Source organism: Nematostella vectensis, chromosome 6, assembly GCF_932526225.1.
Source record: "Nematostella vectensis chromosome 6, jaNemVect1.1, whole genome shotgun sequence".
Lineage (NCBI taxonomy): Eukaryota > Metazoa > Cnidaria > Anthozoa > Actiniaria > Edwardsiidae > Nematostella > Nematostella vectensis.
Genome location: NC_064039.1, coordinates 15160963 through 15182280, shown reverse-complemented (window position 1 = coordinate 15182280; position 21318 = coordinate 15160963). Strand labels below are relative to the sequence as shown.

Sequence of the window (21318 nt, the reverse complement as noted above, 5' to 3'; positions counted from 1 at the left end):
CTATTTCGAAGCAGACACCATTAGAACTCTCAGCGTGCATACGACAGTCAGCCCACGACAGTACTAAACATCTTCGAACCCCTTATCTTATAAAAACACGGGACAAGCCTGTGACGTGAACTGTTTGATCTTTTCGTTCACGAAGCTGAATAAAATTTTGCCCGCATGATTTAGAGTTGGATGTTGACCGGTCTTAGGGTATTTGTCTGTTGTATGCCAGCCTCATCTTTTATCACTGTCTCGATTCATCATGTATCCCATGCCTAGGACTCGTCTGTTACGGTTTCGTTTGTCGGGACTAGCGTTCCGTGTACAAATGCCATCACGACGCTCGCAAAATCACACAAGGTCACAGACATAGTCACCGAACAAAGGGATAGTTGGTCGTGTTGACAGAAACTCATAAAAACCCCACATCGACCCATACAATTTACGACTGCTGCTCGATCCCCTCACTGCAAAATACAATCTTACTTCATTTTGAGTTGTGTTCTATTTATTTGGATAGGCCAACCATTTTGAATTGATATTTCACATGTGAACTTCCTAAACAATATTTGCCCTTGACATAAATTACTGCAGTTTCGCTGACCCGAAACTTTTGGTAATCTTTGATACAAATTAAGAAAGTTTAATGTGTAAACTGAAAATAAGGGACATTTCGACGCAATAGTTATTAAAACTTATAGACATTAACGTATTCTGAAGTTGACTAAATGCTAAATACGGTATGTATTGTTTACAGCACAATGCATTCGCATAAACATACGCTGTGCAAAGGAATTAGCGACGTCGTGTTTGCGAGTAGATAGAAATCGAGGTTAAGCAATAAGCAAACATTATAAAGCCATAATTCGACACTCGTCCACGGATTATTTGTTTTACTGCACGCTTAGCAAACACTCCAATTTCGAATAAACCTTCCCGCATATCAATTAGGGTATTATGAACCGGCTAGAAACAAGCGTGTCGCGAAGAGCGGAAGCTCTCGCGGTTCAGAGCGGTTGGCAGCGAACGTCCGATTTAATGGTTTATCCGATCTTAGGACATACTCTAAACATCCTTATCCAGTGAGACGGGGAGTAAACCGTAAATTCTTATTGATCACTCACCTGGTTGAACGGAAGGCGCACAGATCGCTAAATAAGTCCCCAGAATCCACCAAGCTCGAAGAGCCGTCATTGCGATAAGTCCATGTGTCGCTTAACAACTTGCATGACAGTCATCCATACACATTGAATCCCAACTGCCTGAAACAAGCGGAGAGGAGAACAATCCTTTAACGTTATCTTCGCCCAGGGGCCCCGAGTTACTCGCTTCTCAGTCAATAGCAGACTCGTAGTCTGCCCCGTGGGCCATAATTATTCTGCGTTGAACACAAGCCAATTCGATAATTTACGGAATCCAAGGTTCACTTAAATCACTATGCGTTACTAGCCGGTCCGTAATGATGCGTTATAGCCCTGTGGTTTAGCAAGAGAACCGTCCGCCTCCCTCTGTAGTGTCAGTATGGGAGATTACACTTCTAGTATAACAAACATGTCCCGTAATTGGCCCTGCGCACTAGTACGCATTGGTATGCTCTGGTGTGTTAGTTCTGGACGAGTTGATGCTTCAATGACACGCCTCAATCAATCATTTGAAATACAAAAGATTCTAAGTACATTCTGGTTTCCGGCCAGCCAGTGTTGGGTACTCTGGGGGTTTGCGCGATCACTTCATCCAATGGCTAATTACACCTATTCATTGGGAGAACACTGCGATTACATTTAGAGGGGTTCTCGCTGCTCAAAACACATTCCTGTGGTCCAAGAGAGCGGAACGTAGGTGTGATTTAGAGCAATATCTTTCACACCAATTCCATGAATTTCATGTTGAGTATCTAAGCGAACGTGCGACCTCGTCTGATTATTCACCTGACAATCACTAACCACAAGAGGGTAGGAAATATTTAAGGGTTTATTTGATTTGGCCAAATTGTGATCTCGACTATTTTAATTGCACCCCTGACATGACGCACCGTCTAAACTCGGGACTGTGAGTCAAGTATTTCACGTCATGGTGATCAAGGCCGGATTGTGATCGTATCAACCCGATAAATCCCTAAAACTCGTTTTTCTTCTACGTGCATGTGGTCAGTATCAAGAAGATAGCGGCTAAACGACTCAGATGTGCTTATATCTCGGATCACAATTGGTCGGTTCGAGAGGACATATGCTGTTTACATCCAGCGCTCAAGCCTCGATCAGGAAGTGAGCGTTTTGCATCAGTAGCGAGTGAATGATTTTGGACTCGGCAGAGCCACTAGCGCCCCCCTACCGCAATGCACCGCATCTCTCCTTACCTGTTGTGCTTAGTTCTTCTCGTGCGTCGCAGTACAGGCCGCGCAGAGCTGTCGCCGCTCAGAGCTGTTCTCCCTGGAGCCAGCGATATCGACCTAGCCAAGTCAAGACAGACAGTTTAGTATTGACGGGTATCCTTGTCACCTCATAATTACGCTGGCATTTTGGGATGCATGTTTCGAATTATGAATGTCGAAAGTGGAATTTGAGGATCTTATCTTCCATGTATCGATAACTATTGCAACCAAAAGCAGTTCTGCCCTCACCGACGAACAACTATCCCAAGATTGATCTATTTGTGGGAGTATTTCAGAGTTAATGATTTTAGGTTATGCGTTCGCTCAACAGGGGGTTCTATCTACTGACAATTTACGCAAGAAATCTGGTAAACTATCTGTTCATTGATCTCTCATATTCCCACACAAATAATTTGAGGCATGTATTATATTCCATCCAACTAATGGCGATCGTCTATCAACGTCAAGCTTCCCATGCCACCTCGTGCTGTAATAGATCACTTGTTTTCGTAGTCGGGTTCCCTTTGCGCAAAGAGAGACGACGAGAACGTGTTGATTTATTAGAAGCTCAGGTATCGCTCGCTACATCTTCGAGGGTCTGGTAAAATAGAGAAGCAAGTGTAATCGGACCTTTAAATTAGCGGGGCGTCTTTGTTTAAAGAAATGATTTTGTCCGCATTTTAGCCGTCTTCTTGGTATCCTGCTTGCAGGCGGTGCATGGTCTTGCCAAAAACTTGATCCATCGGCCTGGCGCCAGCTTGAAACTGCCCGCGGACCCTCGGGATAGGGACCCTCCCCTTATTCTTGCTATCCCGCGCGCCCGCGGTCCCTCGAGGTAGGGACCCTCACCTTATTCTTGCTATCCCGCGCGCCCGCGGTCCCCCGGGGTAGGGACCCTTCGCTTATTCTTGCTATCCCGCGCGCCCGCGGTCCCTCGGGGTAGGGACCCTCCCCTTATTCTTGCTATCCCGCGCGCCCGCGGTCCCTCGGGGTAGGGACCCTCCGCTTATTCTTGCTATCTCGCGCGCCCGCGGTCTCTCGGGGTAGGGACCCTCCGCTTATTCTTGCTATCTCGCGCGCCCGCGGTCTCTCGGGGTAGGGACCCTCCCCTTACTCTTGCTATCCCGCGCGCCCGCGGGTCCGCGCTTAGCCTAACAATCCAGAATAACGAGTTCTCATTATCCGAGTTCTGGTTATCCGAGATCCACTGATAAGTGTTTGAAACTCGTTATCGTTTGACACCTCCCCCTTGTTGTATAACTTGAAAGAGTGTAGACAAGCTGTATTAAGACTAGAGGTTTGTGTGTGTAGGCGCTGGTAGAAACAGTTAACTCAGTCAACACAGGGCTCAAGCTTTATGTCGAGTATACAAGTCGAACGCAGAATTGCGCTGAGTTATCTCCTTGACGTTTTGGATTTCAACACAAAACTTGACAAACTGCGTTGATTTATTTCCTTACACCCCCCCTCTAAGCCACCCTTTTGTCTTCTCTTTACTGCCCTGCTGCTATGTAAATCTCGGTATTCTATCCTGGCCTCGCAAATCGATATCATGGTTTCGTAAATGCTCACCCAAGTAACAGCGATCAAATAAATAGCATAAGTATTTGAAACACTTGACTTATTCTCCGCCCCCTTCACTCCTTCGCAAAGCAATGTGTTGGCGCATAAGCATGTGTGTCAACAAAAGGCGAATAAAATCTAGTGTGAAAAAAATATTGGTTTTGAATGTATAGTACTACAGTTTTCCAAAGTGTAACAACAAAAGCATAACTATCATAATGTATTTTTGCGTGTATTTTGGATCTAAATAGATGAAAAAAATGGGAAAATATTTACGGTTGACCGCCATTGGCTCGCTAGCTCTTTGAAAAGCTATGATTTAAAGATTTGGCAGAAAAAGATGGCGATAATTGGGAGAATAACTTTACCTTAAAGTCGCGTCGGCTGGTTAAACTGTGCTAGTCATAGATAAACCCACAGGTTATCATCAGGCAAAAATACCTGCCTCGTCCCAAAACCTCTCAGAATGCGACTTGAGGTCATCAAGCCCCGAGGCTAGTGTTGTATCCGAAATGCTCTCCTAATCCCCTCCCTCCAGCAATTATACGGATACGACGGGAAATAAAAGAGGTGAGCTTATGAACGTTCCATATCGCTCTCTTTCCCAAGGTTATAGATCTTGGAATTTATGTTAAAGATAAATTTGATCGGGCGAGGCATGTGAGTGAATGTGAAGAGACTTTTCGTTTTGTGATGGGCCTCGGGGTATGTTAGTTCTTCTGGCGAGACTTCTTACCAACCACGCTATATCTACACAGACAGATGGAATTTTACGTGAAAAAAAAATTCCAGCGCGTACCATTTTTAGTCATTGAGGGCTCATGTTTCTCAAAAGATAAATGTCCCGGTGTAGTGCATGTGAATGAATGTCGCGACACATCTCGTACTTTTGCGTGGAGCCTGGGGGTATGATTGTAATATTGGCGAGACAAGATAATAAAATAAGATAAATGAGTAAAAGGCTGTATATGCATTAACTCTGCGCGCAAGCGTCCCGATTAGAAATATCTGCGTTCTAACGGGGTGTAGAAGGCTAGCCGTCTTTCATTTTATTATTTTTATTTTATTACAAATAAGCCGAAATGAGAGCATGTTAATATGGGTGTATTTAGTGCGCGCGGTATATCTGATACTGAGCCGGCAGCGCAGCATTACAGAGCGCATATCTGAACTTCATTAATTCTGCATTGTGAGTGCGGTAGGGGAGCCTGATGATCTTAATGTATGGGAATCAATGCATTCTGTCGATAGCTGGTCAGATGCTTACCTCAGGCTATTGCTCCTTGGAAAGGAGAGCTTGAGACTACAATTATTGTTTTGTTTACATACAGTACGCGCTTAGCGTACAATGGACGAGAAAGTTTTAATACTGCACGAGGCGAATCTACCATATACTAAACTTTAGTAAACCTCCAACCATCCAATGACGGACCTCTAACCATGGCCCGTACCCAGGGGGGGGGGGGGGGGGGGTGCAGGGGGTGCAGGGGGCACCCCCCCTCCCCCCCACAACGGCAGAAAGTCCACTTCCAGTTCTCAATAGACGTACTATTTGTAGACAAAACTATAAAACATAAGCTAGGTCACTCCGGTATTTCATCCATAAGTCAGACTCTCTTGTATCCAAATCCGACAACAACGTCCCGTAGAGATACTACAAAGGCATTAAAATCCTTTTTTCTTCTCGGCGGTGGTCAGATTTTTATCAGAGAATTCACTCCCTCCCCTCCCCCCCCCCCGGAAAAATTAGGTCCACTTTATCCGATTTCGCGCCCCCCAAGAAACATCCTGTGTACGGGCCTGTTAACCCTATTTAACGGACACTGTTCAAAGTTTCTATTTTCCTGCCTGTTAAACACCCTAACCTTTACTTCCATCACGGACACTTTTTTAAGGGCCCGCCTTTCACAAGCACTGTAATTTTTACCTGTTTCTTCATCTTTACCAAACACCTGGCTTGAAATTTCTCGTCATAAATAAAAAACTTTTCAAATGTTGGCAACTTGAAATTAATGCATAAACATAATCTTCCTGGAAACACAATGCTTTAAACCTCGAGATGTACCGTGAATTCTAACTAAACAACGATTACAAATTGGTGTACCCCAAAATTCATAAATAAGAAATAATATTCCATGGGTGGCCCGTACATGTTGTGTTACGAGTTCGTTGGCAGTCGAGAAGACTGTTAATCTTGTTTTTTGGATAGAAAACGTTTCTAGATGGATCTATAAACCTGTTACAAAGCAAAGGGTGTCGATTTGAACCATTTTCTGATCACTCATCAGTGAATTATTACTACTCTGGACCCCACCCTACTTTCCAAAAGTTCCAAAGTGTCCGTTATCTTAAAAGGGGTCTCACCATACAGGCCTGTACCCAGGTTTTTTCTTGGGGTGGGGGGGGGGGGGGGGGGGGGGGTGGGGGATCCGACCACCCCCGAAAGAACAAAGAGGGATTTTAATCCCTTTGCAGTATCTCCACGGGACGATTATTGTCAGATCTGGCTACATACCAGAGTGATTTAGCTTATGTTTTATAGTTTTGTCTGCAAATAGCACGTTGAGAACCGCAAGTGGACCTTCGGCCGTTGTGTGTGTGTGTGTGGGGGGGGGGGGGGAAGGTGCTTTCGCACCCCCTGCCCCCCCTGGGTACGGGCCTGCCATACTTTAATAATTATGCAGTTTAGATTAGTAATTTTTGCGATTTTGCGTTGACGCCTACAAGCCAGGACTAAATAATTAATAATAAGCAGTGTTAGCGATCAGAGATTCAACATTCCACTAAAATGGATCACTTCTTCTAGAAACTGGACCAGAAAGCTCTTGCCATCATTTTTATATCGCTGACCGAAAAGCGATTATCAAGTATACCCTATGCTGGTACATGTCAAAAAATGTTAGCCGATGGTGATGTAGTTGATTCATTACTCAGGAGAGCTAAGGCATGGCCCTTAGGATTATACGACAAAATAAAGTAAAATAGTGTATCTTAGGGTTTGGACATAAATGTATGAAACTTTTCAAGTGAGTGTGTCTGTCAAAAGGAAAAGGAATATATTTTTTTAACCATGAAAACCATGGTCACCGCTCCCACCTTATGGATTAACCAAATGCTACGAAAATTCTACCAATTAATAATAATTAATAGGTATTTTCTGCCTGTACATGGTGAAATTTACAAATCAGGATAAGCTTAAAATTAGTTTGAACAAAGTATTCGACTCTAAACTCTTCCCTTTAGAGATCTTTAAAAGGCGAAAAGTTGGCTGTGTTGTCTACCGTCGTCATTGCAACAGAAAAATTAGTGAATTCTTTTACTTTACCTTTCGTAACCATACTTTTATTCCATTATTCCTGAGATAAATATCCCAGAAAAAAAGGTCTTGATTTTTTTTTAATGCTGGAAGCGTTTATTGTGCTGTGTATTGAGCATTATTTTTAGAGATGATCAAAAGGAAAGGCCTTTTAAGACACCTCAATCACGTTATTCATTTTCAATTTAAGAGGAAATCTTACAAGAAGAACTTCAAGACAACTCAAGACAACTTGTCCTAAGTTTGGTCGTGCCACAACTCCCGTAGCTCAATATATTGATATTCGTATTTGTGATGACATCATTGATGATGCAACGCTAAATAACCCCCCTTTTAACCCCCATAAGACGACTTTTCCCTAAGTTGGGTTATCTTGCGAATTGTTCTATATCCAAATTCATGGTTATTACATTAAGCGTCGAGTCTTCTTACATTAAGCGTTAAGTCCGTTATTACATTAAGCGTTGAAAATTTGTTACATTAAGCGTTAACTGTTTTATTACATTAAACGTTGATTTGTTGTTACATTAAGCGTTAGTGTTACATTAAGCGGCGGTTTTTGTTACATTAAGCGTTAGTGTTACATTAAGCGGCGATTTTTGTTACATTAAGCGGCAGTTGTTACATTAAGCGGTGATACAAACCCCTCCCTTGTTATTGTTTATAATTGAAAACACTACAACAATTTTGAAAAGACTTCAAAATAACAATCAACGATTAAAGTCTGATAATTTACTAAAGTTCTTATGATTAAACGTTTCTCAGTTTCTTGTTTGAATAAGCCGATGGAAATGAATTCTTTAAATGACTCGGTATTGGGCGGGAGCGTAAAATGGCGGCCTGATTGGCCTTCTTCCAGTTGATGCGCATCTAGTTTGCGCATGGTATTTGTTTTCATGTCAAGAGGATTACCAAAAAAAACATAAAGATATTAGGCTTATTTTTTTAGGCTTTCTTCCGTCTCTTTAATGCTGTATCTTTGAATAAACCAGGGCATTTGAAAGATTGTGTCGGAGTCCCTTTAATAATGTTTAAGTGTTCAGTTGTAAAATTGTTTTAAAGCATACACCAAGGCTTTAATTAATACCCTCTTAGGTGTATTCTGAGTCGTCAGACATTGATCAATCAGGTCGCGCTTCTGTCTTAGTTACCAATTTAGTCCTCGAAATGCATGAATCCCACGCGATTTTGAATCACAAGAATTACTGATAATAAAAAAATGACTTGAAATTCATTTAAACGAATTTTGTTCTCATCAAGTTGATCAATATGAAAGTGATCAAAAAAGGTTTGGTTAACATTGTTGTTTCATTGACGCCCAGCGTGATCTAAAAAAATAATCGTTGGTCGCTTTTGCCATGAAGGTTTGCTCCACACGTCCTTACAACATATGACTTTGGTTTCTAAATTTGATAGTTAGAAAAGATTTATCTTTTGTTGTGTGTGTAGATGTTGATGATGTACGTACCGTTTATAAGGGCCGACAAGCTCTCTCCAACTGACTAGAGAGACTTCATCTTCGGTATTCATTGAATTTGCTTCTCCATTAAAATCAAAGTCACGCTAAAGGCGCTTTTCTGGGTAGTTCAATTCTGCTTCGTGCCTTTCTGCGCGTGCGTAAAAGTGACTAGTCATCCAAATAAATCCTTGTAGACATGATTCGCGGTTTAAAGTGGCTTTTAGGTGATAACCATAATTTATATTTTTTAAAGTAGTATGAAGCAATCTTTTTTGGTTCGTTTTATCGAGTCTGGTGCAAATAGAATAGATAGAGGCGAATAGGGGTCAAATTTGCAGTCAAAATAATAGCCCTTCGATACCTCTTTGTGACAAAGAGGAATAGATACATACAGTGCCATAAGAGGTTGGAATTGAACCTTTTGGTATACATTTCGCAGATTGCGAATACACGTTCATCTATTGCTTCCATAAAATTCCTTTCACGGGCTTTAAAGACACTTAATCTTACCTTGTTACTAAAAAATTAGAAAAAGATTTACATCTCTTAATATATGTCCGCAGGTGGTTGATTTGTAAGCAAGGGACACTCTAAACAAAAAGACAAAGCCATGTGAGACAAGCTAAGTGTGTAGTAAATTCGTTAAAACTCATATGCTTTGTGTTATGAGAAGAAAGGGCATTTCCGCATAAAAATCTTTCTTTCTCTCATTTTATGAATTACTGTCCATTAGATCTCTAAGCGCGTTGCCAAAATTATGTGTCTAACTCCTCTTTTGTGAGCCAAAGGCAATTTTTATTGAAAGAAAAGCCTTTGATCGCTTCCCGTAGTAAATTATGAAACTGCTACTCACCTTTTACAGACTACTTGTCCGTGTAACTGAACTGTGTTTGTTGACAAACTGATGTTTCCACGTTGTTTTTTGAGTGCAGGGTCACTTCCATAAAAAGTCACAACCAACCAACGCAACCAACTTCCTAAGACACAAAGCTTTTAAAGGGAAATACGTGTCCGTGATAAAATTAAGTATCGATTTGCCATTCACGCGCTAACCCCATTATAACGTGATAAACAAGTAATATTGCTTGGCTATATTGGTCTATAAAAATAGAACTGGCCTTTTTTTATAACAAAGTAAAAGTGTATCACTTTCCATCGTCAGGTAAAAAAAATCGTCTTCTCCCTCCTGTTGCAAATTTTTAAATGTTTGCACGTGTGCAAATATGAATAGTGTAAAGTAAACCATCACAGTGATTTGCTGACAGTCTTGCTCCTAGTACCGCTCGTACTTCCCGCGTCCACGACTCTCTTTTCGTAAAACGTGTCTTGTACGATTGTACCTAGACTCCTGTCACAAGAAAGCACTTTGCATTGAAGATACATCGCCACTCAAATCTATGTTTTTCATGTTTTTCACTCTTGGAATAGGGGATCACGTGACCTTTTAGGCTGCAAACTCAAACCAAAATAAACACAGAATTGACCGTGCCCGTTTCGCCAAAGAACGACGAGAGTGCGCGACTTTGTCACCCAAACATTCCCGTGATCTCCTAGCGCAAGTCCCCTACTGGAAAGAACAAGTGCATCACACAGCCCTCTAGGAAGCTGTAGTACGAGGTACTGTTTTTACAAGATATTTACAAATTGTCATTGTGAAATAATATAATTATATATGTTGGTATGTTGTTATATATGATAAAACCGATGGTTTATTTGTCCTCATTAACATTTTAAGTATGACTGTTTTATGTTAATAGCAAGGTCGACTGTTTTTTTTAAACGTGAGATCATTATAATTCTCACTAAAGCTCTCGCCATAAGTGATATCTTGGAAATAAAATGATTATCTAGTTCTGTCTAGTTTTCTTGGAATGATTGTCTCACTTATGCCAGATTTTATTCTACACTTATGACTGTCCCTCATTATTTTGTACATTCTCCAATCTTTCGCCATGAACTACACTCGCTTTTTATAAAAAAAACCCCTATAATTTTCAGCTGTGGCTTGGCGGTTCCTATTTTTGAAGCATTTCAAGACTGGAAATGTTCTAAAAGTAAGTTTTCATGTTTACACTTATTTTAAATAAGGCGTCGGGTCGAAAATGGCAGTCAGCCAATCGACTTTCAGACCATCTTTTTTAGGTTCCAGGCGCGCGTACACGGAGGGGGGGGGGGGGGGGGGGGGATGGTGCGCAACATGCGCGTGCGACCCGTGGCCGCCCCACAGAGGATCAGTTTTAATTCATAGATCCGACATGTCAATCACGCGCGCACGAATAGCAAATCAGGATAGAGATAATGCAATAACAGCCATGTGGTCCCACAAATGTCCAACAAAAAGTCGGCAATCGACGGCAAAAAGATTGGTTTGAGATATTTTCTACGAATCTGGACAAGTAAAATAAGCATCTTCCGGTAAGCGTAGAAAGTGATAGTCCTGTTTTCTTTGACCGGCCACTTTTAGTGTAGAGTTGGGACTCAAATTGCATAAAAACACGTAAAATTTCTGCGAAGAAACGAAAAATAAAAAGCGAACAAACCACATACAAGAACAGTGTAAGTCCTACCATTAAACTTGTGTTTGATATTATCCTAGGTTACTTCAATTACATATAAGAATAAGACTGTCGTAAGGCGTAAACGGCGAATTCGGAATTCTCTTCTACTTTTCCCCGTACTTAAATCACTGCAAGTTGACAAAAAGAAGCACGTAAACACACAGTATTTACCGCATTTATCAATTTCTATCATGTTAGGTGACCGACTTTTATTTCCCAAGTCGCAGGAAAACCCCTATAAACGTCTATATTTTAGATAAACCCGAGCGGATTCACAGACCTCATCCGACATGTTGTACAATTTGTGGGACTTTTTTGGGACATTTGGGTTGCACTTCGATGGCTTCTATTTGCTGCTTTTTGATTAGTTATTCGTGCGCTCGTCGGATCTATGAATTTGATGATCTTCGCAAACACTATCCTTTTTAATTTAACCCATAATACTGCGTGCACTCTCAAATTCTGGCTACTTGTCTGGGTCCTTCCGTCAACGCGCGCGGAGCTCCGTTAGAGAAATGGTACATAACTATGTTTATGGTCCGATGTTTATGTTTTGGGTCCGATCCGGACGGGGACCCTGTGGTTCTGCCTCACCTGCCCGCCAGCACACTTTGCGATAAAAATACGTCTCCTCAGTAGAATAAATATAATATAGATTTAGGCATAAAGCGCTGCCAGCATTTCATCCTCCAGATTAACAATCACAAAAAGGTTAGTAAAAAAAAACTCAACTTACAAGATATCACTAAAATCTGCGAAACTTCTTTGTTTTCACGTACAGGCGTGTAACAAACCGCATGATAATACCATGTGGGCAATAAACGCAAGGAATGAAATTTCTGAAAATTGAATAAAACTATCCATGGTTTTGATAGAAACAAAATAATTTCTCCTTCCCGTATACGGCCTCTCCTTCGTCATAAGACATTGTCTAGTCAACATTTCTGTACCTTTTTAAGAGTTTGTGATACCAATTTCCCCCCCAAAGCGAAGGATTCAATAATGTGTATGTAATTTTTTTTCTCTACAAATAAAGTATGCTTGTTTCAGCTATATAGGTAGCTATATTAGATCACAAGAAACTATAGAAAGCATATGGTGCATCTGTGGTACTGATGATCCAGCCATTGAGTACTTCCTGCTTCCTCTCTATTGTTTAAGCAAAAGGGAATACCAAAACTTTTCTATTCTATGCTTGCTAATTGGAGGATAAAATGCTGGCTTCGCTTTAGACTGTGCCTAAATACATATCTTATTTGAGTTTGAGTTTTGAATTATTTGAGATTTTGACTTAAAACTATGAGCAACCATTTTCAAAACGTGTATAACTGATTCTGTCTAGTGTGTTAAAGAGTGGCTTCGTCTTACCCGTCTGAAGACGATACCCGCTTGACACGGACTTCCTCTCTTAGGACAAAGGCTGTACTTTGCCCACAATTAGATTCTCTTAGACCGAGAAAGGGGATCTTTCAAATACCCAACAGAATGCGCTAGAATAAGACATCGAGCTCTATGGGATGAGCTATTATAAGCGTGCTCTGCCCACTATCGCTTTCGTGTTCCCCTCCCCCGTACCCTGTCCCACGCATTTTTGCAGTTTACTGATCTTTGGTTTCGTACATGTAGCCAGCCCCCAAGATAAAAATAGCTTTTGCGAGCTAATCACAATATGCTTGGTACGAGGGCGAAGATACATACCTGGTCATACAAACACACTATGATGACATGACGGAAAACATGACTTGACGTTTCCAATTAAGCTCGTTTCACATAAAAAAAGGCGATAAATTCCCCTAAGTACTTAGTGAGTAATATCAAACGAAATATCAAATGCGACTTTTTATTGATGCGACTTTTTGTCAAGTGTCATTGAAATTTGAGCTTTTCGTCCCTGAGCCCGTACATAGCGCAAAGATGATCAAGGAAAAAATTATTTTAAAAAGCCAAAATCTAAGTATGTGCATTTCGGGCTCATGTTATTTGTGTCATGAAAAGGAAAAATCAGTCCGTCATTTCACTATGATGCTATAAAACGATCACTTTTTTTTCGGGGTCCGGTATCCATCAAAATCGCGCACTCTGATTGGCTCTCAAGATGTCGGGTATCCTTTGGTCAGGACCGCTCACCTACAAAGCTTGAAATAATCAGTTTATTTGTAAAACGACCATCGAAAACTGGCTTTTATCACCGAGTTTATTGATATTCACATTAAAACGTAATTTTATTTTGTCATCTTCTCTAGAATATCGACTTTACGGAAAGTCGTCTTCAAACTTCCTGTGTTGAGAATTTCCCGCCGATTTTGGAACGCGCGCGAAAATTTCAAGTTTGCTGAAATTTTATTCGCCTTTGGCCTTGGTCAGCTATTGTGTTATGTTTTTATTGAAATTGGTTGATGAGTATCGAGCTTGTTAGATGATCATTTTTATATTTCTTCACATAATGAGTCTTCAAACAATAAAAACAATAACTGTGTTTTTTTAAAGGCGTAGTTTCGGTAACAGCGATTAGCCTATAATTAATATTTCTGCTCTTATTCCTTTAACTTGCTCACCCCTCTGCTTGACTTCTGTCACTTAAAAAAGAGTATCTATGTGACGGCTTATACATCTCCTTGTATTATACCAGTTTCGGGTAAAATAACATTTCGTGGGCGACCCCCCCCCTCCCCCTAGGTATACCTATTGTAACCGGATCAAACGTGTCAGTGCAGCTTATTCCACGCAAACCTCGCTCCGCCCTCGGCGCCAACTCTCAGGCAGCTGGAGACTTCCATACAAATACCACTTCCTTATGCACTTTACTTTATGTTTATAATTCGGGGAACTTTCGGTTTTTGATTCTAAAGCAAATGTTATGCCCATTATTTGGGCTTCCACTAGCGTTTGTATGTATAATCATGCTTTCTCTTTTATATAATAAAGTGATATACACTTGTGAATATGACATTTAGGCGTTTAATGTTCCCGATCTTCCTTTTTGCAGTCTTTAATATTCAAATCCACACTCCAAAATAACACCTTTGCGTACGTTTTTTAAATAAAATTGTTGAATCAAGTCATTTTTTATAGTTAGATAGAGATAAACAAGAACAAATATACCACCAGTAATGAGCTTTTAACTGCTGAAAACACAATATACAATATATGTATGCAATCATTGTTTTTCACCCTATTATATTGAATCGCATACACATTCCCTCCTAAATTCTTCACTTACCTTGCGAGCAAAGATCTTTAGACGGACGATCTTGTCGTTCTTGTTAATGTTTGGTTGAGAAGTCGAATCTATCGCGATCTAATGGTTTTGTCACTTTATCATATGTAATCATGCTGCCAGTTTAAATATGATATCCACAACGTACATAACTCGGCTATTGTCGACCATCAAGCATGGATTAGACATTGATTAGGATATACGAGTCAGCGTCCACACACCACTGGCAAGAATGGTTTGCCATTATGTTTAGGAAGAAGAAAGCCGGTAATTACATTCAAGCGTCCGTGCTATATTGTGTTATGATGGCGATTGATAATGTTTTGGGGTTTCTTGGGTAGTTCGTTAATTGACCAGTCTTGCGTTTTGCATATTCACGTAAGTACGTGAGACGTGGGAAGATGATATTCTTATCCTCGCTACTTGAGACACCTTCGCTTTAAGAATCGCAAGTGTATTGATGAATATCGCAAGCAAAGATAAGGGCTTTTATTTTCAAGGTTATAACCGGGTACTCAAAAGCATATGGTGGTCTACCCAACACGGGCATTCAACATTATGGCGGTCTACCCAACCCTATCATTCAATAGCATGGCGGTCTACCCAACCCAGGCATTCAATAGCAAAGCGGTCTACCCAACCCTATAATTCAATAGCATAGCGGTCTACCCAACCCAGGCATTCGATGACATGGCGGTCTACCCAACCCGGGCATTCAATAGCATGACGGTCTACCCAACCCTATCATTCAATAGCATGGCGGTCTGCCCAACTCTATCATTCAATAGCATGTTGGTCTATCCAACCCTATCATTCAATAGCATGGCGGTCTACCCAACCCGGGCATTCAATAGCATGGCGGTCTCCCAACCCTATCATTCAATAGCATGGCGGTCTACCCAACCCTATCATTCAATAGCATGGCGGTCTATCCAATCCGGGCATTCAAAAGCATGGCGGTCTACTCAACCCTATCATTCAATAGCATGTTGGTCTATCCAACCCTATCATTCAATAGCATTGCGGTCTACCCAACCCGGGCATTCAATAGCATTGCGGTCTACCCAACCCTATCATTCAATAGCATGGCGGTCTACCCAACCCTATCATTCAATAGCATGGCGGTCTACCCAACCCTATCATTCAATAGCATGGCGGTCTACCCAACCCTATCATTCAATAGCATCGCGGTCTATCCAATCCGGGCATTCAAAAGCATTGCGGTCTATCCAACCCGGGCATTCAATATCATGGCGGTCTACCTAACCCGGGCATTCAATAGCATGGCAGTCTACCCAACACGGACATTCAATAGCATGGCGGTCTACCCTACCCTATCATTCAATAGCATGGCGGTCTATCCAACCCGGGCATTCGATAGCATGGCGGTCTACCCAACCCGGGCATTCACTAGCATGGCGGTCTACCTAACCCGGGCATTCAATAGCATGGCAGTCTACCCAACACGGACATTCAATAGCATGGCGGTCTACCCAACCCTATCATTCAATAGGATGGCGGTCTATCCAACCCGGGCATTCGATAGCATGGCGGTCTACCCAACCCGTGCATTCAATAGCATGGCGGTCTACCCAACCCTATCATTCAATAGCATGGCGGTCTATCCAACCCTATCATTCAATAGCATGGCGGTCTGCCCAACTCTATCATTCAATAGCATGGCGGTCTACCCAACCCTATCATTCAATAGCATGGCGGTCTACCCAACCCTATCATTCAATAGCATGGCGGTCTACCCAACCCTATCATTCAATAGCATGGCGGTCTACCCAACCCTATCATTCAATAGCATGGCGGTCTATCCAATCCGGGCATTCAAAAGCATTGCGGTCTATCCAACCCGGGCATTCAATAGCATGGCGGTCTACCTAACCCGGGCATTCAATAGCATGGCAGTCTACCCAACACGGACATTCAATAGCATGGCGGTCTACCCAACACGGACATTCAATAGCATGGCGGTCTATCCAACCCGGGCATTCGATAGCATGGCTGTCTACCCAACCCGGGCATTCAATAGCATGGCGGTCTACCCAACCCTATCATTCAATAGCATGGCGGTCTATCCAACCCTATCATTCAATAGCATGGCGGTCTGCCCAACTCTATCATTCAATAGCATGGCGGTCTACCCAACCCGGGCATTCAATAGCATGGCGGTCTACCCAACCCGGGCATTCAATATTGTGGCGGTCTACCCAACCCTATCATTCAATAGCATGGCGGTCTACCCAACCCTATCATTCAATACCATGGCGGTCTACCCAACCCTACCAATCAATAGCATGGCGGTCTACCCAGCCCTACCATTCAATAGCATGGCGGTCTATTCAACCCTACCATTCAATAGCATGGCGGTCTACCCAACCCTATCATTCAATAGCATGGCGGTCTACCCAAACCAGGCATTCAATAGCATGGCGGTCTACCCAACCCTATCATTCAATAGCATGGCGGTCTACCAAACCCTATCATTTAAAAGCATGGCGGTCTCTCCAACCCGGGCATTCAATAGCAAGCGGGCTACCCAACCCAGGCATTCAGCAGACACATTTAAAGGAATAAATTGAATGGATTATATATATGCTATGTAATGGCTTAGTTGCCATAGCAACCACTGAATTGACATTGAAATAAGTACATATCTTCGATAAACAAATCAAGTTGAATTACATACTTGATCTATCTGGATACCGTTTCGATATATATTATAAATATTAAATAAAGCATGCCATAAATATAAATGGACAAGGCCTCCTCGCAAATGACTCCACTTCATAACGTGATATATCCATAATAGCTACTTAATTTACTTCACACTTAATTTACGCGAAGTCAAGATTTCGCGATTTTAATGGCGATATTTCGCCACACTTTATTTTCGCGATTTTCCTATTTTCGTAAAAACCAGAACACTTTATTTTCGCTTTTTTTGGGGATAATAAAATCAACCAAAAAAGTGGAATTAAAATGTGCTGTAATCATCATTCGCGAAATAAAAGTGACGCAAAAATAAAGTGTACTTGTACGTGTTTTTGACACGCTATCATGGATAATTATGAAGTTGGGTATATGAGGTTTTCTAAAATATTTGATAGCTTTAGTCCCTCAAGATGGTAGTAAAATCGATAATTCTGTGTATTGGCCCATGGACTACATAAATTGGTACTTGGTAAGCAGTTTATTACTGTTTAGTACTCGCTTGAAAGTTTGGTAAACAATTTAGTACTGTTTAGTACTTGCTTGACTGTTTGGTACTTGGTTCAAAATTTGGTACGTTATTTTTGTAATTTTGTGCAAAACGTTTGAAACCTTAAAGAATTGTTGGGGCATGTTGAGAAAGCGGAAATTAAGTGTCACGGAATATGAACACCTCTCAAACCTGAGATTTGCAGAGTTTCTATATTCATGGCAAACTTTCTGAATTCCCTTAAAAGCTCTAGATATTCGGGAACAAATCGTATGACCGTACTAAGAAAACACATAGGTGACGCTTGGGTTTAGTGTTCAGTGACTCTTTTTGCGGTATAGGGATAAACGCCATAAAAATGTTAAGATAGACCAATGCATGTAATCACCAGAAATAACCAAAATACCTAGCATTGTTCTCACTGAAATTGTATATTTGAAAGCCTCCCTTGTCACCATTGCTTTAGAAGAGAAAAACTCCTGTGGCGGCGTACACAAATATGTATTGAATGAGCTGATTTGTACCTCCTTTTTCAATAGGCAAACTTGACATGTCCTCCCGCTGTTGACAGGCTCCTGATAAAGTAAAACAATCGTCATTAGCACCAAGAAATTAACACAAAGGTATACACTTAGCACTAATGCACTCGTCAATTGAAACCCCCACCCCCATGGTCCCGGGGAATGGGGGATTAGACTTTGACGCTGTACTAAGAAGAGAAAATCCCCCACCCTCTTGGGACAAAACTGAAGTCAAACGCCCCTACCCCTCGGGATTGAAACTAAAGGTAACAAATCATCTGAAATAAGCCTTCATCTTAGTACACTTCTGCGAGTACATTTTTACTAATAACTATGAAGGAACAGTTACCAAACAAATGAAAAAAATAATTATTTTTATCTGTCCATAGTTATAATTCATATTCATTTTTGCACATGCACCTGGCCACACGCTGATACATGGAAGCGCTTGCTACAGAAGAAAAAGTCTTAAACCAAAAGCTGACACGACTTTTGCAAAGAACATTTTGTGAAGTTATTCATTTGTCCCCAAGCCCCCACGGTGGGGACAAGTCTTAGAGTCAAAACTATCAATTCTCCCACCCCCTCGGGACAGATTCTTGTTCAAAAGTGCTCTAGCTAAACCTTTATGTTAACCCCACACTTCACGGGACCATGGGGTTGGGGGTTTTAAATGACTAGTCCATAAGATTGGCAAGTTAGCACTAAGATTATGGAATACAGGTTTCCACGAATGCAACAATAGCTCAGCTCATCCATTCCCGTGGTCTTTAGTCGTGTTTTGTCCGCTTACCGAAGGCGATGTGGGCCACTAAGCAAACAAGTAGAGTTTGAGTCTACAAAAACTCCACATTGTACTCCACAGCATTGCTGCTTCAACACTTCTTTTCAACCTACCCCAAGAGCGCAAGACGTGCCGGCCTCTCTATGGCGTGCAAGGCATGACTGTTTGTCTTTCGTAGGCGTGCTAAGCGTGTCAGCCTGCCCAAGCCACCGCGCAAGGCAAAGTGGCCTCCTCTTAGACGTGCAAAGTGCAAAGTATGTAGGCCTATCCAAATTAGCCCGCAAGACATGCTAGTCAAACCTGATTAGGGCTACCACAGGTATCCCAGTAATTAGCCCGCAAGGCATGCTAGTTAAACCGCACAAGTTGTTTGCAAAGTATGGTGGCCTATAATGGAGAGACAAATGGAGCCTATCCAAACCTGTACGTTGCGTTAGACATGGTGGCCCACAGCACGTGCTGGCTCACACAAAACAAGAGCGCCAGGAATAACGGCCTTTCCTCTTACGCAATCTTCTGAGCTAATGCACACTTACACGGATGCTGAAACGACCATGTCAAACAATCCTTCCTTATATTCAGACGAGAATTCTGAGCTTTATAAACTGTCACACAAGTCACTCTCGTTATGCAAGCGCAAAAGCAGACTTATTCCATTGCAAACGTACCCTTGGTACCAGGAGACTCCGAGCTTCGCAGCGACAACGATTTGAGTGAAGCGAACGAGCTTCGCGGAAATTGTTGTCGCCAGGAAGCTCGGAGCCAGTGGTAGCACCCAGGGTAGTGCAAGCGATATACTGTAGTATCTTATGACCACTATCCTTACGTGACTTACTCTCTTCGTCACACAATCAAGCGTTACAATGTCACGCAAAATGTCGCTTTCAAAACTGAAACAACAAGTAACTTTGATAAGGAGTAGTATAACTTATTCTCTTCCCTCGAGAAGAAGAATGCTTTCCATTCACACGCGCACTCCGCCGCGGCAACTAACCTAAAGGCATGTATACACAAGCTCTAATGGTCGCAGGTTCCAGTTCGCGGGTAGCGGGCTTCAAGCCGTTTACACTGGCGAATTTTGTTCGTGCGGCAAGAAGTGTGACATTCATTGCAAGACCGCAATAAGCTTGTCACCCAAAGTACCATTAGGTTTCAGTTCTTGCAATTTTCTTTGTCTATTCCGCTCGAGAAAAATATGGATGATTTTAGCGTCTTAAGGCTAAGCTCAAACCTCGTATTATCCATGAGCCGTATTCAATGCAAATGCGTGCAAATGAAGATGGAACAATCGACGTGATTTATTTGCATGCATTTGCATTGAATACGGCGCATGGATAATACGACGTTTGAACTTAGCCTAATACGCTTGAATTAAAGTTGCAAAACTTGCGGGCTCAAAGTACTTGCAAGCTGTCAAAGTAGTGGAATCGTCACTAATTCAAATTTGCAGGCTACACTCTTTTTTTATAAGAATGTTTGATTTCCAGTTGAGGATGGGCCTGGCTTTTTAAGGCTGAAACAGTTCTATTCTGAGCGACGTTCTTAAATTTTAGTGTAAATAAAAATATAATACCCAGAGAATAATATAAATGATCAATAGCAATAATATATATGGTTACTACGATGAACACAATTATATTCTGCATGCAATTTAGAACGCATCAGACCAACAAAGCAATGGTTTTCCTGCTATCTGTGCTCATGTTCTAAATATTTTCTTAAACTCGAGGTTCCGCTATAAAAGGGAACTCCCGGGCTCAATCAGTTATCAATCAGAGTCAACATATCAGGACAATTGCTCTGAGCGCTAGATTCAAATTTAATATTCTAAACCTTATTAAATATCATTCCTAGACTTGTCCACCTAAAATGGTAAAATAATGCTATACCAAACTGTGTGCGCTCTAAAATACGAGCATTTTTATCACAGCGCGATAATAATTTATGCAGATGCGTTAGATTATGGATAGCGCGAAACTTAAAATTTTGCACCGAAAAAGTGAGTGGAAAGCAAATCACTAATTTATCGATCCCTTAACACAACTGTCTTTTTACCTGTGCAAAAAAATGTTTTATTCCAGCTGACTGAGGCTCAGAGATAAGCAATTTAACAAGAGACATAACTTGTGACTGCCAGTTTGGCAGTGTTCTAATTATAATTGCAAATTCGAGCCCAGGGGTGGGAGGAGCTGTCCCTTATAGAGGAACCTCGTGTTTAAAATTTGTCGAAATCTCAGGCTGGACGTTCTTATAAAAAAATGAGTGTATTTCCACGCGTGTCTTGGGGTGCGATAAAATCGCCTCCAAAAATCGCGACAAAGTTTGCCAGT

The 21318-nt window shown here is 41.6% G+C and overlaps 1 protein-coding gene and 1 long non-coding RNA gene across 7 annotated transcripts in view; one reads left to right on the top strand and one right to left on the bottom strand.

The window, feature by feature from the left end:
- Window positions 1-14491, bottom strand: part of LOC5515109 (fibroblast growth factor receptor 2) — a 28615-nt gene extending 14124 nt beyond the window's left edge. Inside the window, exons 1-3 of one of the 6 annotated variants that reach the window (XM_048728476.1) lie at window positions 14476-14491; window positions 2345-2437; window positions 1113-1250 (exon numbers count right to left, since the gene is read on the bottom strand). In XM_048728476.1, coding sequence (XP_048584433.1) covers window positions 1113-1182 — 70 coding nt within the window. In that variant the 5' untranslated portion in view covers window positions 1183-1250; window positions 2345-2437; window positions 14476-14491. Of the gene's footprint in view, window positions 1-1112; window positions 1768-2344; window positions 2822-8706; window positions 8725-9550; window positions 9682-14475 lie in introns of those variants that run through there. The other 5 variants (XM_032384810.2, XM_032384811.2, XM_032384809.2 and 2 more) reach the window with 5 other exon arrangements.
- Window positions 9851-20529, top strand: LOC125567847. The gene is made up of 4 exons (XR_007311831.1): window positions 9851-10314; window positions 10696-10751; window positions 18223-18306; window positions 19070-20529. It is a non-coding gene; the product is annotated as an uncharacterized LOC125567847 (long non-coding RNA).
- The last annotated feature ends 789 nt before the right edge of the window (window positions 20530-21318 follow it).